This window comes from Hemitrygon akajei, chromosome 32, assembly GCF_048418815.1.
Source record: "Hemitrygon akajei chromosome 32, sHemAka1.3, whole genome shotgun sequence".
In the NCBI taxonomy this organism is placed as follows: Eukaryota; Metazoa; Chordata; class Chondrichthyes; order Myliobatiformes; family Dasyatidae; genus Hemitrygon; species Hemitrygon akajei.
Genome location: NC_133155.1, coordinates 8,070,260 through 8,087,236, shown reverse-complemented (window position 1 = coordinate 8,087,236; position 16,977 = coordinate 8,070,260). Strand labels below are relative to the sequence as shown.

The window sequence follows — 16,977 nt, the reverse complement described above, 5'->3', positions numbered from 1 at the left end:
AACGAGAGTGGGAGGTCAGTTCTTGCTGTTCTGATTTTACAAACTTCTGCATTCCTTCTGTAAGTGCCCCGACTCAGCGACAGACAATGCACTAATTGGTGATGTCGTTTTCCTGTAGCTAACCAGCTTCTCAACAAAACTCACTCAGATGTAATGCCCTAATTGTCCCTGTGCAACATCCATTAAATGGTCCTTCCTGCTCTCCTTGCTCTGTTGATAATTATTTAATCTGTTCATATGTTCACATTTATTTGATTATTGACATTTGGGCATGTGTCCATTCTGTCCAAGTTGCATGCCATCTTGGACAAAGTCTCCCATCCACTCCATAATGTACTGGTTAGGCACAGGAGTACATTCAACCAGAGACTCATTCCACCGAGTTGCAACACAGATTGTCAATTTCCCCTCATGTTCCCCTTAAACTTTTCCCCTTTTACCCTTAACCCATGACCTCTAGTTGTAGTCCCACCCAACCTCAGTGGAAAAAGCCTGCTTGCATTTACTCTATCTATACCCCTCATAATTTTGTATACCTCTATCAAACCTCCCCTCAATCTTTTACGTTCCAAGTAATAAAGTCCTAACTTATCAATCTTTCTTTATAACTCCAGTCCTCCAGTCTTGGCAACACCCTTGTAAATTTTCTTTGTACTCTTTCAAATTTATTTACATCTTTCCTGTCGGTATGTGGCCGAAACTGCACACGATACTCCAAATTAGACCTCACCAATGTCTTATACAATTTCAACATAACATCCCATCTCCTGTACTCGATATTTTGATTTATGAAGGCCAATATGCTAAAAGCTTTTTTACGACCTTATCTACCTGTGACACCACTTTGAATGGATTATGGATCTGTATTCTCAGATCCCTTTGTTCTACCACACTCCCCAGTGCCCTACTGTTCACTATGTAAGACCTACCCTAGATGTTTGCACTATTGTCGTGTAAATTGTTGGAATCTATTGTATCGTCTTAGGGTAGTCTCCTGTATTTTATGTTTGGCAGCAGACCACAATCAATTCTGATGTTTCACATACTGGCAATAAAGTGATTCTGATACAGCTTGGATTTCTAAGAGTTCCTCCTTACTTCCACATCATGATCACCTTTTGCTTCTTCCCAGCCCATTGTTTTCACTGTCTTTCCTGGTTCTCTTCGCCTCCCTTTGCCCTATCATTTTATAGTGCTCCTGGCACTTTTCCCTTGTTTACTACACTGAACTCATAGTTTTGGTGATTCCTAGAATTATTACAAATCTGGGTTTTAAAAAATGCAGCGAAATAATTGCAGTCAATATTGGATACGAGTTTAAAAAGTCTGGGTGGCAACTTTGGAAAAAGTAATAGTGTGACAATTTTCAGCACTAACCCAAGTTGTTTGGAATCCTAAGCTTTTAATAATTTGGGACATGAGTGAGTTATTGACTGATGAGATAGAATTTATACTGAAAAAATTTCCAAAGACTAAAACAACACACACAAAATGATGGAGGAACTCAACAGGTCAGGCAGCATCTGTGGAAATGAAGGCATTGCTCCTCCACTCTGAGAGTGGCCTCATCTTGGCACAAGAGGAGGCCATGGACCAACATATCGGAACAGGAACGGGAATTGAATTAAAATATTTGGCCACCAGGAAGTTCCACTTTTGGCAGATGGAGCAGAGATGCTCGATGAAATGGACCCCAGTTTACGATGGATCTCACTAATGTAAAGGAGACTGCATCAGGAGCATCGGACACGATAGACAACCCCTGCAGATTCTCAGGTGAAGTGTTGCCTTGCCTGGAAAGACTGCTTGGGGCCCTGAAAAGAGGTTGGGGAGAAGGTGAATGGACAAGGGAATCACATAGGAAGTGATCCCTGTGGAAAGCGATTGGGTGGGTGGAAGTAGAGATATGTTTGGTGGTAGGATCCCTTTGGAGATGGCGGAAGTTGTAGAGAGTGACGTGTTGGATGGTGGGGTGGTAAGTAAGGACAAGAGGAAGTAAGACTTTGCTTTTGCTCTTGTACGTAAAGACACAGAAATATAAACACAAGAGATTCTGCTGATGTTGGAAATCCAGAGCAACAGACAAAAAATGCTGGAGGAACTTAGCAGGTCTGGTAGCATCTATGGAGAGAAATAAGCAGTCGAACCTTTGGCCCAAGACCCTACATCAGGTCACATAGGTGCAACCTAACCAGTTGATTTCCTCCAGAATAAAAAAAAGCATTTATTTCTAAATCTCTAATAATTGTGTTTTTTTTTTTTGCAGGTATTAGCCAAAGTTATATATCTCAGTGGCTATTACAGCAGGGTCTTGATATGAGTGAGCCCAAGAAGAGAGCATTTTATCGGTGGTATCTTCTAGAAAAAAATAGTCCAGGTGGGTTATATTCAGACTGAGGATTCTTTGAATTTGTTGCTTTAATGGTTAAGTAATGTAAAAGAAAATCAGTCAGATTTTCCCAATTTTTTTTTTCCTTTTGGGCTTTGAATACAAGATGTGAGATGATACAATGTCAGGTGGGATTTTAGAGTAGGGATGAGGATATAAAGAAGCTTCAAAGGATGCATATATGCTGGGCAAATATGAAAGAATATGCAGGAGGAGTAAAACATAGAATAAAAGTAAGATTTTTTTTGGACAGCAAGAAACTGGGCAAAGTTGATGCTTAAAGTTCAAAGTAAACTGTCAGTCCAGGAAAGGGGTAAGCTAAAATATATAAACTAATTAAACCAAAGTTCTAAGTAAATTTATTATCAAAGTACGTGTATGTCACCATTTGCAACCGTCAGATGCATTTTCTTGCGGGCAAGCTCAGTAAATCCAAGAAACATAATAGAATCAGTGAAAGGCAGCACCCAATGTGATGGACAAACAACCAATGTTCAAAAGGCAACAAACTGCAAATACAAAAAAAGAATAATAATAATAATAAGCAATAAATATTGAGAATATGAGGTGAAGAGTCCTTAAAAGTCCAGAGGTTGTGGGAACTTCAATGATGGGGCAAGTGAAGTTGAGTGAAGTTATCTCCCTTGGTCCAGGAGCCTAGTGGTTGAGGGGTAATAACTGTTTCTGAACCTGGTGGTGAGGGTCCTGAGGCTTCTGTACTTTAGATGGAGATCTAGATTTGCTTGTATACAATTCATTGAAGCAATCAGAGGATGCTGATAAGTGTGAGGTGCTACATTTTGGTAGGAATAATCCAAATAGGACATACATGGTAAATGGTAGGGCATTGAGGAAAGCAGTAGAACAGAGTGATCTAGGAATAATGGTGCATAGTTCCCTGAAGGTGGAATCTCATGTGGATAGGGTGGTGAAGAAAGCTTTTGGTATGCTGGCCTTTATAAATCAGAGCATTGAGTATAGGAGTTGGGATGTAATGCTAAAATTGTACAAGACATTGGTGAGGCCAAATCTGGAGTATTGTGTACAGTTCTGGTCACCGAATTATAGGAAAGATGTCAACAAAATAGAGAGTGTACAGAGGAGATTTACTAGAATGTTACCTGGGTTTCAGCACCTTAAGTTACAGAGAAAGGTTGAACAAGTTAGGTCTTTATTCTTTGGAGTGTAGAAGGTTGAGAGGGGACTTGATAGAGGTATTTGAAATTATGAGGGGAATAGATAGAGTTGACATGGATAGGCTTTTTCCATTGAGAGTAGGGGAGTTTCAAACAAGAGGACATGAGTTGAGAGTTAAGGGGCAAAAGTTTAGGGGTAACACAAGGGGGAACTTCTTTACTCAGAGAGTGGGTAGCTGTGTGGAATGAGCTTCCAGTAGAAATGGTAGAGGCAGGTTTGATTTTGTCATTTAAAAAACTATTGGATAGGTTATATAGACAGGAAAGGAATGGAGGGTTATGGGCTGAGTGCAGGTAGGTGGGACTAGGTGAGAGTAAGCGTTCGGCACGGACTAGAAGGGCCGAGATAGCCTGTTTCTGTGCTGTAATTGTTATGTGGTTATATGATTTGTGTACAGTACTAAAGAAATTTGTGCAGTTATGTAGGATGGGTGTGGCAATAGCTGGAAATCTGTGTGTGTCTTTGTCAGCTTATATAAATATAAGGACTTTCAATGGAGGGAGTGCAGTGAAGATTCCTTAGACTGGTTCCAGGGAGCAGGTTTGGTATCCGAGGATAAATTGCGGCAATCAGGCTTGTATACATTGAGGAAACTTCATTGGGTGAGAGGGTGGGAAACTGGAACTTGGGACAGAGGATGGTAAATCTTGGAATTCCTTATCCTGGAGAGCTTTGGAGACTCAATAATTGAGTTTATTCCAAGCGAGTTTCTGAACATAAAGGGAAGTGAGCAAACTGGGAATAATGCAGGGAAGTGGCAGTGATGTAGATCAGCCACAAATTTGTTGAAGGAAAAAATGCTTCTGTTTCTTCTTTTCCTATTGTAACTAATTAATAGACTGGAAGAATAAATGAACTTGTGCTCATTTGGGAACTAAGTTTAGAAGATTACCATACAGAAGGAGAGCGTTTGACCCACTGTGTCTGTACCAGTTGAAAGAGCAGTCCTCTTTTCCAGCACCAGGGCATTAAGTGGCCTTGAGAGTCACAACTTTTCAGCTGTACGCCACACTGGTTGGATGAGGCTTTCTGCATCTACTGCCTGTTTTGCCACTGATTTTCAGATTCCTCCTGCCTCTGAGTGAAAATACTATTCATCTCCCCTCTAATCTTCTCAGCGGCTGGTGTGCTTCTGTAACAGAGCCAACATCGGGGTAATGCTATGAGAACTTCTAGGCCAGGGGTTCCCAACCTGAGGTCAAAGGAACCCTTGCTTAATGGTATGGCATGGGAAGCCCTGCTCAAGGCTGTCATTGAGGATTATGGCAGAAATCCTGACCAGACTTTGGGACAATTCTAATGGATCTCTTGGGCTGGAATTGGGACAATGCTGATGGAGCTGTTGGACCACCGGCAAAGTAGCTGGATATAGCTAGAAGCTGGGTATTAACTTTCTCATTAATACTAGACAGCCTGGGGATGATATTGATATTCATCTTTTCTATTATAGACTTGACTTCTTTCCTCGCTTTAATAATTCTGTGCTCTATGTTAGAGGAAAATACTTGCATTAAATTGTTAAGGATCATGAGAATAATGCAACTACTTACTAAATTCTGACAGGGAGGGATTGGAGAATTGGAGTTATTTCTGACTCCACGTCCTTTAAGCTACTTTATTTTGACTGCAGATGTGCAGAAGTAACCCATTTACTGTGTGTGTAGCACTAGATTCCAGGCCCCCTGGTGGTCAGGTTCCCTTTAGACCGGGGTGTCAAACTCATTTTAGGTCACGGGCCGGATTGAGCAAAATGCAGCTTCATGCGGGCCAGATTGAGCAAAATGCAGCTTCATGCGGGCCGGATCAGTCGGGCGCGTGCGAAGGCAGCTTTCATTGGCTCCATTTTTTCAGCCTGCTCTCATGTGTCTCAGTCTCTGCTATAACTACAAAGTGTTTCACTTCACAAATTCCGTTTCTTATGAAGAAGACTGCTGAGCAAGCATTATTTTTATGATTGGTATTAACTTACAATCATAGGCTTCATATTGCCGGGCCATTAATAATTAAAATAATAGATCCATCTAAAATTATCTCGCGAGCCGGATATGGCCCGCGGGCCTTGAGTTTGACACCTATGCTTTAGACTATTAGAATACAGTAACCGAGCGAAACCTAGAACAGCCATATCCAGCTATAGATCGTGTTGCCTTCCATTACAATACAAATAGATGTAAACATAGTCATATCGTGCTTCACAGTGTAAGACAGTATTTTAATAAATAAAAGAAAACTGTCAGAGGCAAACATTTCATCAATGACTTGTTTCTCTATAACCATAGTTTGTTAGAATCTGAATCAGCACTAAAATCAGGTTTAATATCACTGGAGTATGTTGTGAAATTTGTTGTATGCAGCAGCAGCACATTACAATACATAATAAAAACTATAAATTACAGTAAAAAGTATATATATATATATATATATATATATAAATAAATTATATAAAAATGCAAAAAAAGAGGGGGGAAAATACTGAATTAGTGTTCATGAGCTCATTGTCCATTCATAAATCTGATGGGACAGCTGTTCCTGAAACATTAAGTGTGTGTTGTCAGGCTCCTGTACCTCCTCCTTAATAGTAACAATGAGAAAAGGGTGATGGGGGTATCAACTTTTGAAGGTGTCCTGGATGCTGGGTAGTGCCCATGATGGAGCTGACTGAGTTTACAACTTCCTGCAGCTTTTCTGAATCTGTGCAGTGGCCCCTCCATACCAAACAGTGATGCAACCAGTTAAAATGCTCCCCATGGTACATCTGTAGAAACTAGCGAGTGTGTTTGTTAACACACCTAATCTCCTCAAACTCCTAATGGAATATCGCTGCTGTCATGTCTTCTTTGTAACTGCATCAATATATTGGGCTCAGGATAGATTATCAGAGATGTTGATGCCCAGTAACTTGAAACTGTTCACCCTTTCTACTTCTACTCCGTCAATTAGGGCATGTGTGCTCCCTCAACTTCTCCTTCCTGAAGACCACAATTAATTCCTTGATCCTACTGACATTGAGTGCAAGGTTGTGGCTGCGACACCAGTCAACCAGATGTATCTCGTTCCTGTCCACCTCCTCGTCAACATCTGAAATTCTGCCAACAATAAATGTGACGTCGGCAAATTTATAGATGGCGTTTGAGATGTGCCTAGCCACACAGTCGTGGGTATAGAGAGCAGATAGTTAATGCTTTACATCTTCCTCTGTGGCAGGTTTTCCACGGGCCCTTTGCTTAATAGTATTGGCCAGGCATTTAAAAAAAAAAGGGCTGGGAACCCCTCCTTTTCGTGCTTTGTCAATTTTTCCCTATTATATGGAACTCAACTATTTTCCGTCATTAGGACAATGTTTGAAATAATTTAGTAAAATCAACATAAATATAACCCTCAGTCAATGCTGTTTCTTTTTCTCCACTAAGGTGCTACTTTAAGTATGAGGCCAGTTTCAACCACAACAACAGAAGATCCTGAGTGGCGATCAAACGTCAGTCCAGTGACTGGAAACTTTCGTCTCAGAAGAGGAAGTAGATTTACCTGGCGCAAAGAGTGCCTGTCTGTCATGGAAAGGTTGGTAGGAGGAAGGGCAGCAGTTATTTTGGATTTGTTTTCCTATAGTTGGATGAAGAGTAATAAGTTTCCAGCTGCTGGCCAGCAAGTCATGTGTGTAAGGTGATAAAGGTTGGTTGTGTTTACAGATTTTCATAAGAAGAGCAAAAGATGAATGATATTAATGGGTTTGCTCCATTTATGATATTGTGCAACGAGAGAGCAGAGCTAAGCGGTTTAAAAATATAAGGAGAAATTACAACTTGTCACATTAATGTGATTGCTAATTACCAATGCAATAGCTTAATGCTCCTTGTGTCTCAATAGCATGAAATCTTGGAAACTTGTAGCTTAAAATGAGGCAATTCATACCAGTCATGTCTATGCCACCTGAAAAATAGATTTTAGAGACATTTAAGAGACGGATAGGGACCTGGATGAAAGATAAATGGAGGGTTATGTGGGAGGGAAGGGTTAGACTGATCTTGGAGTGGGTTAAAGGGTTGGTGCAACATTGTGACCCAAAGGGCCTGTACTGCTATAATGTTCTATGCTGGGGGAACTCAGCAGGTCAGGCAGCTTCTATGGAAAAGATCCCCGAAAAGTTGACTGTTTACTCTTTTCCATAAATGCTGCCTGACCTGCTGAGTTCCTCCAGCATTTTGTGTGTGTTGCTTTGGATTTCCAGCATCCGTAGATTTTCTCTTGTTTAGAAACATAGCAGCATAGAAAACCTACAGCACAATACAGGCCCTTCGGCCCACAAAGTTGTGCTGAACATGTCCCTACCTCAGAACTTACTAGGCTTACCTATAGCCTTCTATTTTTCTAAGCTCTATGTACCGAGGAATAGCAGTGCAGAGAGTTTACAGCAGTTCATTAGGATGTTCCAAGGGAAAACAGTCGAATTTCACACAATACTGTCGACACAAAGTAAGAAGATACTCCCCTCTTCAACAGAGAGGAGCACAGATCTTGGACTGCGTCAGTGGACAACTCCTGTCCGGCAGTCACATTCTTGGCTCTATTTTGGGTATTTCCACTTACTGACTTCTGATCTGTGGTTTTGTAAATTGTGTCAAAGTAAGACAACTCAAATCTATTTGTCAAAGTGTGGTACTGATTTCCTCCTTTTCTATCCTTTCAAGTACCCACCATCCTGGGTGAAAAATAATTTCCATAAATTCTTTGCAATCTTTCAAGATAAAATCTTGACTTTGTCCTCTAGAAATTACTATTCTGGATAAGAAAATTAGGGCCTTCTTGATCACTGCTTCTTAATTTTATAGACATCAATTAAATGTGCTGTCAGCTGCCGTTGTTCCAAAGTGTAGACAATGATAATGACATGTTAATAATACTGGTGTTTTGCTTTGTAGACGAGTTAGATTTTTTTATTTGTATTTAAACATAAATGATCAGAGTGCTGCTTGTGAAACACTAAAGCTTATTTATACAAGATGAGAATTAAAAAAAAACACAGATATTGGAAATCTGAAACAAAAACAGAAATTACTGGAATCACTCGGCGTGCCAGAAAGCATCTGTTGAGAGAAATGGAGCCAGTGCTTTCAGGTTTGATGCCTTTCATCAGAACACTGCATTATTTACAGAAAAGCATGAAGTACTGCTTCCTGGATGATGGCTGGGCAGAATGACCGGACTGACTCTGAGCTGGTGACACGACAGAGCTCAGTCAACTGTGAACTTACTTTATGCGATGATTTCTAGTCACGCTGTGCATACCAGATTGTTGACTAGTTGTGTGTCGATCATGTGCTTTTGGTCAAAGTGTCATGGCTGCCTCTGACAGTGCAGAATTAGTGCCTCAGAATTCTTACTTACCAGAGGGGAAAAAAACACTTGAGAACTCAATTTACTTCGCAGTTGGAGACTCACTGAACCTAGTTTGAGCTTTATCCAGCAGGGACATGTTTACAGATACTGCATAACCAATTTTGCATAAGAGTCACAAAGCATTTCAATATTCCTCTGATTTAATTACAGTGGTCCATACATCATAATTAAAATACTCCTGCTTCAAGAAGTGCATCATTGTACTTTTTCATTTCAATGCTTTACAGTTATTTTGGTGAAAATCAGTATCCTGATGAGGCAAAGCGTGAGGAAATTGCAAACGCTTGCAATACAGTCATACAGAAACCAGGTAAGCAGCATCTGCAGCCATTCATCATTTGCTGTTATTTTGAAAAAGCAAGAAATCGGTGAGAAAAATTCATGAAGTGCCTAGTTTAATTTACGAGGTGTTGCAAATATCATTAAAATACACAGCAGTAAGCCTTACTTATGAAAATTTGATTAGTGATATGGTACTTATGTTGAACACTTTGGAAATTACCTATATAATATTTAAAGTTCATATGTTGTACATTTCCAAATGAATTATTGTTTGTGGAAAGATTTATATAATCAGTATATGGGGAAAATGTTATAACAGTGATGTATTAACATTTCTGGAAGATATTATGTAATGCTATAATATATAGGAGCAAAAGTAGGCTATTTGGCCCATTGCTCCACCATTTTATCACGGCTGATCCAATTTCCCTCTCAGTCCCAATCACCTGCCTTCTCCCTTTACCCTTCATGCTCTGATCAGTCAAGAATCTATCAACCTCTGCCTTAACTATACATAAGGTCCTGGCCTCCACAGCCACCTGTGGCAAAGAATTCCACAGATTCACCACTCTCTGGCTAAAGCAATTCCTCTGCATCTCTGTTCTAAAAGGTTGCCCCGTTATTCTGAGGTATGTCCTCTGATCTTTGACTCTCCCACCATCATCTCATCCACTCTATCAAGACCTTTCACCATTTGATAGGTTTCATTGAGGTCATCCCTCATTCTTTTAAATTTTAATGAATACAGGCCCAGAGCCAGCAGATGCTTTTCATATGACAAGCTATTAAATCCTGGAATCATTTTCATAATCCTCCTTTGAACTCTCTTCAGTTTCAGCACAACCTTTATAAGATAAGGGGCCTAAAACTGCTCACTCCAAGTGAGGCCTCACCAGTGCTTTATAAAATCTGAACATTATATCATTGCTTTTATATTCTAGTCCTCTTGAAATGAGTGCTACCATTGCATTTGCCTTCCTCACCACTGACTCAACTTGCAGATTAATCTTTAAGGAATCATGCATAAGGACTCCCAAGTCCCTTTACACCTCAGTTTTTTGTATTTTCTCTCTATTTAGGAAATAGTAAACCCTTTCATTTATTTCACCAAAGTGCATGACCATACACTTCCTGACACTGTATTCCACCTGCCATTTCTTTGCCCATTCTCTTAATCAGATGTCCAAGTCCTTTTGTACCCTCTCTACTCAAAACTACCTGCCCCTCCACCTATCTTCATATTGTCTACAAACTTTGCAACAAAGCCATCAATTCCATCATCCAAATCTTTGACATATAACGTAAAAAGGATCTGTCCCAACAGACTCCTGTGGAACACCACTTGTCACCAGCACCCGACCAGAAAAGGCTCCCTTTATTCCCACTCTTTGCCTCCTGCCAATCAGCCACTGCTTTATCCATGCTAGAATTTTTCCTGTAATACCATGGGCTCGTAGCTTGTTAAGCAGCCTCGTGTGGCACCTTGTCAAAGGCCTTCTGAAAATCCAAGTACACAACATCAACAAATTCTCCTTTGTCTATCCTGCTTGTTACTACTTAAAAGAATTCCAACAGATTTGTCGGGCAAGAGTTTCCCTTGAGGAAACTATGCTAACTGTGTCCTATTTTATGATCTGCCTCCAAGTATCCCGAAACCACATCCTTAACAATCGACTTCAACATCTTCCCAATCACTGAAGTCAGACTAACTGTCCATAGTTTCCTTTCTTCTTCCTCTCTCCCTTCTTGAAGAGTGGAGTGACATTTGCAATTTTCTAGTCTTCTGGAACCATTCCAGAATCTAGTGATTTTTGAAAGATCATTACTAATGATCTCTTCAGCCACCACTTTCAGAACTCTTTGGTGTACATCGTCTGGTCCAGGTGGCTTATCTACGTTCAGACCTTTCAGTTTCCCAAGAACCTTCTCTCTATTAATGGTAACTTCACACATTTCATGCCCCCTGACACCTGGAGCTTCCACCATATTGCTAGTGTCTTCCACAGTGAAGACTGATGCAAAATGCTTTTTCAGTCGTCTGCAATTCATTGTCCCCTATTGTTCCTTCAGCATCGATTCCCTGCAGTCCGATATCCACTCTTGTCTCTCTTTTACACTGTATGTAACTGAAATAGATATACTTTATGTACCTTATGTATCTATAAATTATAGTTATATAAAACTTTGACATGATTTTTAAAGAATTATTGAGATAACAGCACAGAATAGGTCCTTCTAGTCTTTCAAGCTGTACCATCGTAGCCTAATCATAGGATAGTTTATAATGACCAATTAACCTACCAACTGGAACATCTTTGGACTGTGGGGGGGAAACAGGAGCACGTGGAGGAAACCCACGCAGTCACGGGGAGAACGTACAAGCTCCTTATGGGCAGCGACAGGAAATGATCCCGATCACTGCTACTGTAAAGCATTGTGCAAGCCACTACTCTACCATGATGCTGTGAACTCCCAGCACAAAAGCTGCATTTAAATTTCTGTAACTACTGAATGTTTTTTTAAATAATACTCCAAAAATGTACATTATCACAAAGGATTATGGATTTAATGTGGGCAAACAACTGCTATCTTGGGTGCTAAGAACTGGAAAGATTGGCTGAGGATTTCAATAACACTGCTATCTTCAGTTCAGTAATATGATATAAAGGAGAAGCCCCTTTATGATTGATTTGATAGTTAATCTAAATTAATGCAAATTCTCCAATATATTTTGAAAAGTCTTTTTTAGTCTAATAGAAATAAAATATTTTGTTGTATTCATTAATGATTAGATACAGTTTGTATTCCATTAGTTTAATTATGGTAAGTCTAAGGCTGATTATTCAATAAACTAAAAGAGCAATACAATATGGGTTAGAATAGAAAATGGACAGTTAGCTTATGGATTCTCCTTAGCAACAGAACCCTAGTGTAGCCTGGGGACTGCCTTATGTTAAATTATAGTTTATAGAAGAATGAAGATTTTATGTACAGTAATCATAAACAGAATAAAGTAACAAGATGAAAGATAAATTCGATCTACTTGCTAATGTGCACTTAAGTTTCCTAAAATATTCATGACAAAGTTCCTTTGAGCTCTGATGTGCAAACATACTTTGGATTAAACAAAAAGATACATATCTGTCAGTGTTCTAGTTTTAGTCGAGCTTTTGCTGGTGCAGCAAACAGGGATATTCAGGACACAAACAGGAGCTAGGAGAAATTTTTAGATGGTTCGTGGTTTCAGAGTGGGTTCCTTTACACACTTAACGGATGAGGAGCAACACACACACAATGCTGGAGGAGCTCAGCAGGTCAAACAGCATGTATGGAAATGAATAGATAGTTTCAGGCCGAGAGCTTTCTTCAGGACTGGAAAGGAAAGGAGGAAGACGACAGAATAAAAAGGTCGGGGGGGGGGGGGAGGAAGGAAGCTAGCTGGAAGTTGATAGGTGAAGCCAGGTGTGTGGGAAAGGTCAGGGGCTGGAGAAGAAGGAATCTGATAGGAGAGGAGAGTGGGAAAGGGAAGGAGGAGGGGACCCCGGGGGAAGTGATAGGCAGGTGAGAAAAAATAAAAGGTCAGAGTGGGGAATAGAACAGAGGGGTGGGGAAATTTGTTTGCCAGGAGAAATCAATATTCATGCCATCAGGTTGGAGGCTACCCAGATGGAACACAAGGTAATGCTCCTCCACCTTATGGACTGAAATGGGCATCAGAATTAAAATGTTTCGCCACCAGGATGTCCTGCTTGTGGCAGTTGGAGTGGAGGTGCTCAACGAAGTGGTTCCCCAATTTATGACAAGCCTCACCAATGTAGAAGAGGTTGCATTGGGAGTACCCGACACAATAGACGACCTCCGTAGATTCACAAGTGAAATGTTGCTTCACCTGGAAGGACTGTTTGGTGCACACCAGCATTAAGCTAGGATAAATTTTAGATGATTCGTGGTTTCAGTGTGGGTTCCTTTATATACTTAATGGATGAGGAGCCTTAGAATAATCATTGAGTCTATTCTCACCTTCAAGTTCGATTCATCAGAAACAAAATAGAGAGCTGATGACAATGGATAATTGCAGTACTAAATTTGTACATTTATTCTGTGATTTTTGTTTTAATAGCTGTCTTTCTCTGTATTCTTTACTCAGGTAAAAAACTTTCAGAATTTGAACGAGTTACTCCTCTGAAAGTGTATAACTGGTTTGCCAATCGTCGGAAGGAGATGAAGAGAAGAGCAAACATAGGTAATGCAATTAGCAAACAGTCTTAAAGACAAAATGATTATAAATAGTTCTTGTAATGGTTGAAACCTCAACCAGAGTATTATTTGAAAACTACTGTGATAGGATGCTTGTTTCACACCTACATTTGTGGATTTGAATGTCTGAGTAGGTATTCAGTTTTTGATCTCGTATACAGCACTGAACAAAAGTCATAGGCACCCTAGGTCTTTTTTTTCTATATGGTTTCAGAGGGTCTGGCATCTATAGAACCCTGATCTTAATATCATCAAGGCTGTCTGGGATTACCTAGAGAGACAGAAGCAAACGAGACAGCCAAAAGTCTGCAGAAGAACTGTGGCAAGTTCTCCAAGGTATTTGGAACAATCTACCAGGCAATTTTCTTATAAAACTGCACAACAATGAACCTAAGAGAATTGATGCCGTTTTAAAGGCAAAGAATGGACATACCAAATATTGATTTTTTTTTTACTGTTTTCTGCTCTTTATAGTAACTTTTTTGATATTTTGAAACTTTTAATATCATTACTTTTGAAAGCATCTTCACTTTACAGATTTTTTTTTTACATGTGCCTAAGCCTTTTGCACAGCACTGTAGTTTCGGCAGTTCTCCACTGATGTTCAGGTGAAATATAGGCTGTGACATTACAAAATCAGACAGATTCAATTCAGTGCTGAAATCAAAACTGCACCAATGAGATGTGAAGTGAGACTTGCCATTCTGGTGAGAACTGACTCCATTGTTAAAAATGGCTGCATGGTAGCAACAGCTTCTTGGTGAAAGTTATATTTTATTTCTTTAAAAATTAAACAAGTTGTAGACAAAAGCTTGGGTAGGCAATAACTCAGTTGATAAAAATAATCTTAAGTAGATAATCATAAGTTCCAAGTTCAGTCTGCACTGATGCACTTTCTTTTAGCCAAGGTGACAAAAGGGTCAAATTGTTGGCCTCTGAACTTCTAGGGCTCTATTTATCACTTATATGAAATCAGAAAAGCTACTTTAACAGATTCAGAATTAGATTTTATTTTTAAAGGGTACTTATAGTTGTCTTTGTTTCAAAAGTTAAGTTTCGTTTCTGATCAATCTTCTTTCCAAAGAAGCAGCAATCCTGGAGAGTCACGGGATTGACGTGCAGAGTCCTGGTGGACATTCCAATAGTGACGACATTGAAGTCAACGACTACTGTGAGCAAGTGAGTCACGACTATTAGAGGTTAGAACGACAAAAGTTACTTCTTTAAATCTTCCTTTTTTGAAACCAGGAATGTTGAATAAATATATGTTATAATTAATTTATTATCAATGTTTACTCTATGCCATTTATCTGCCTTTTGTATAATGACAGACTAAAGTGTTTGATTAGATCTAATTTAAAGGTTAAGATGAAATCATTCATTCCTTGGTTCACAAGAATTCTGTGACTCTTCTCACTGTTCTCAGAGATGGTTAACTGTTACTGTTAAGCTATGTGCAAAGTCACAAAGTATGTTATTGCAGATCAAAGAAGATGCACTAAGTTAAATACTGGAATAGGCAAGTTATCCTATAAGGAAAGGTTGGGCATTGTTGTCACAGGCAGACTTAGAGGTCAAGCCATTGGGTATATTTAAGGCAGAGGTTGATAGATTCTTGATTAGACAGGGCTTGAAGGGATATGATGAGAGGGCAGGAGATTGGGGCTGAGGGAAAATGGATCAGCCATGATGAAATAGCAGACTCGATGGGCCAAATGGCCTAATTCTGCTGCTATATCTTTAAGTCTTATCGCTTGTATGTGCTGGTGTTTAGAAGAATGAAATGGCTCTTGTTTCAAACATACACAGTCCTGTGGGGTTTAGACATGTTTCATGTGTAAGAATATAGAAATGAGATTGCAAGGGGTTGACCACTTAAAGCAAAGATGTTTTTCTCTCCAAAGTGAGTCTTGGAACCCTCTTCCTCAAAGGGTGGTGGATAGGAGAGTATTGAATAGTTCTAAGGTGGAGATTCAGATAGATTCCTGATAAGCTGGGGATAAAAGATGACTAAATGTAGATTGGGATCTGGAGTCGGGTTTGCAGTCACATCGGTGGTGCAGCCTTGCTGACTGAGTAGATGACACCTCTTCCAGTTCATGTTTGTAACCACTTCAGTTCAAGGAGTTTCTGGCATTCATGGCACTTGAAGGGTAATTAGAGGAGAAAATAAAATAATTTATTTTTTTATTGCAAACCTTTGAAATAACTTGGGTAAGGTGGAAATGTATATTTTAACCAACAAAGATACAGCAAGGTACAATTTTAAAACCTTCAGACACACACTGGTATGATGTCAATTCTCAGAGCTGAGTGTATCTGTAGACCAGTGACTTTTGGTTTTGAGGTGATGTTGGATTAAATAAGAAATCTGAGAGAATGTATTTTTAATGAAAGTGGTGAAGAAGTTCTTGTAGTTGGTGTCATATGTTAATATCTTCAAAAACATGTTGGATTGGAAATGGCAACTGATATTTGGGCCAAAGAAGCACAAGGTTGTCGTTTTTGATCTTGACACAGTGAATAATGATAAAAAAAATAGAAGCAAGGTCTGGAGGAATGTGTCGCCTTTCATGGTTTAAAAAAAGTTGATGTTCATGCATAACTGTTGAACATTCCAGAAGGTTGGGTGGGTCTACAACTAGAGGTCATGGGTTAAGGGTGAAAGGTGAAAAGTTTAAGGGGAGCATGAGGGGAAACTTCTTCACTCAGAGGGTCGTGAGAGTGTGGAATGAGCTGCCAGCACAAGTGGTGCATTCAAGCTCGATTTCAATATTTAAGAGAAGTTTGGATAGGTACATGGATGGTAGGGGTATGAAGGTCTGTGGTCCTGGTGTAGGCCAATGAGAGTAGGCTGTTTAAACAGTTTGGCATGCATTAGATGGGCTGAAGGGCCCGTTTCTGAGTGGTACTTTCCTATGACTGACTGTGATGTACTGTATGCTCCTCCGGCAGTGGAGATTATGAAATACAGTTTGATGGACACAAGTAAAAACATGGTGAAAGTTATTGGATTATTCAAAAATTGCAAAAGCTTCGTTGATATTCCTGGAAGAGTGGAATTCGCTGTTTCTGTTTGTTTTTGCTTGCGTATGTTCAATAATGGTCCTTGTGAAATAATAAGAGGTTGCAGATACTCTTCACAATCTGGTCCTGTAGGCTGGTACTTTTAAACCAAAAATAGTACTCAATTTGGAGGACCTTGAAAATATAATCTGACCATTTAGATCCTGACCTCTTATGGAATACAATTCAAATACATTGCACCACTTCCCTGGTAAATGATATTTTAAATTACTTCCATCAGATGATGTTTTGGAACAATCTAGTTAAGCAGCTGGCCTGACACAGTGGAGCAGAATTTCACCTGGCCATGCTATTTCTTCCAGCATAGCTCAGTTGTCAGCTCTTAGCACTTCAATGTGGTGGTGTGAAGCATAGGGACTCTCTTAGCACGT

General features: G+C 39.7%; 1 protein-coding gene across 10 annotated transcripts in view; it reads left to right on the top strand.

The window, feature by feature from the left end:
- The window catches only part of LOC140719799 (homeobox-containing protein 1-like), a 67,537-nt gene that overhangs the window by 28,065 nt on the left and 22,495 nt on the right, over positions 1-16,977 (top strand). For 4 of the 10 annotated variants that reach the window (XM_073034682.1, XM_073034680.1, XM_073034681.1 and 1 more), the window contains exons 5-9: positions 2,267-2,377; positions 6,997-7,144; positions 9,208-9,290; positions 13,410-13,505; positions 14,604-14,698. In XM_073034682.1, coding sequence (XP_072890783.1) covers positions 2,267-2,377; positions 6,997-7,144; positions 9,208-9,290; positions 13,410-13,505; positions 14,604-14,698 — 533 coding nt within the window. Of the gene's footprint in view, positions 1-2,266; positions 2,378-6,996; positions 7,145-9,207; positions 9,291-13,409; positions 13,506-14,603; positions 14,719-16,977 lie in introns of all 10 variants that reach the window. The other 6 variants (XM_073034687.1, XM_073034689.1, XM_073034688.1 and 3 more) reach the window with 4 other exon arrangements.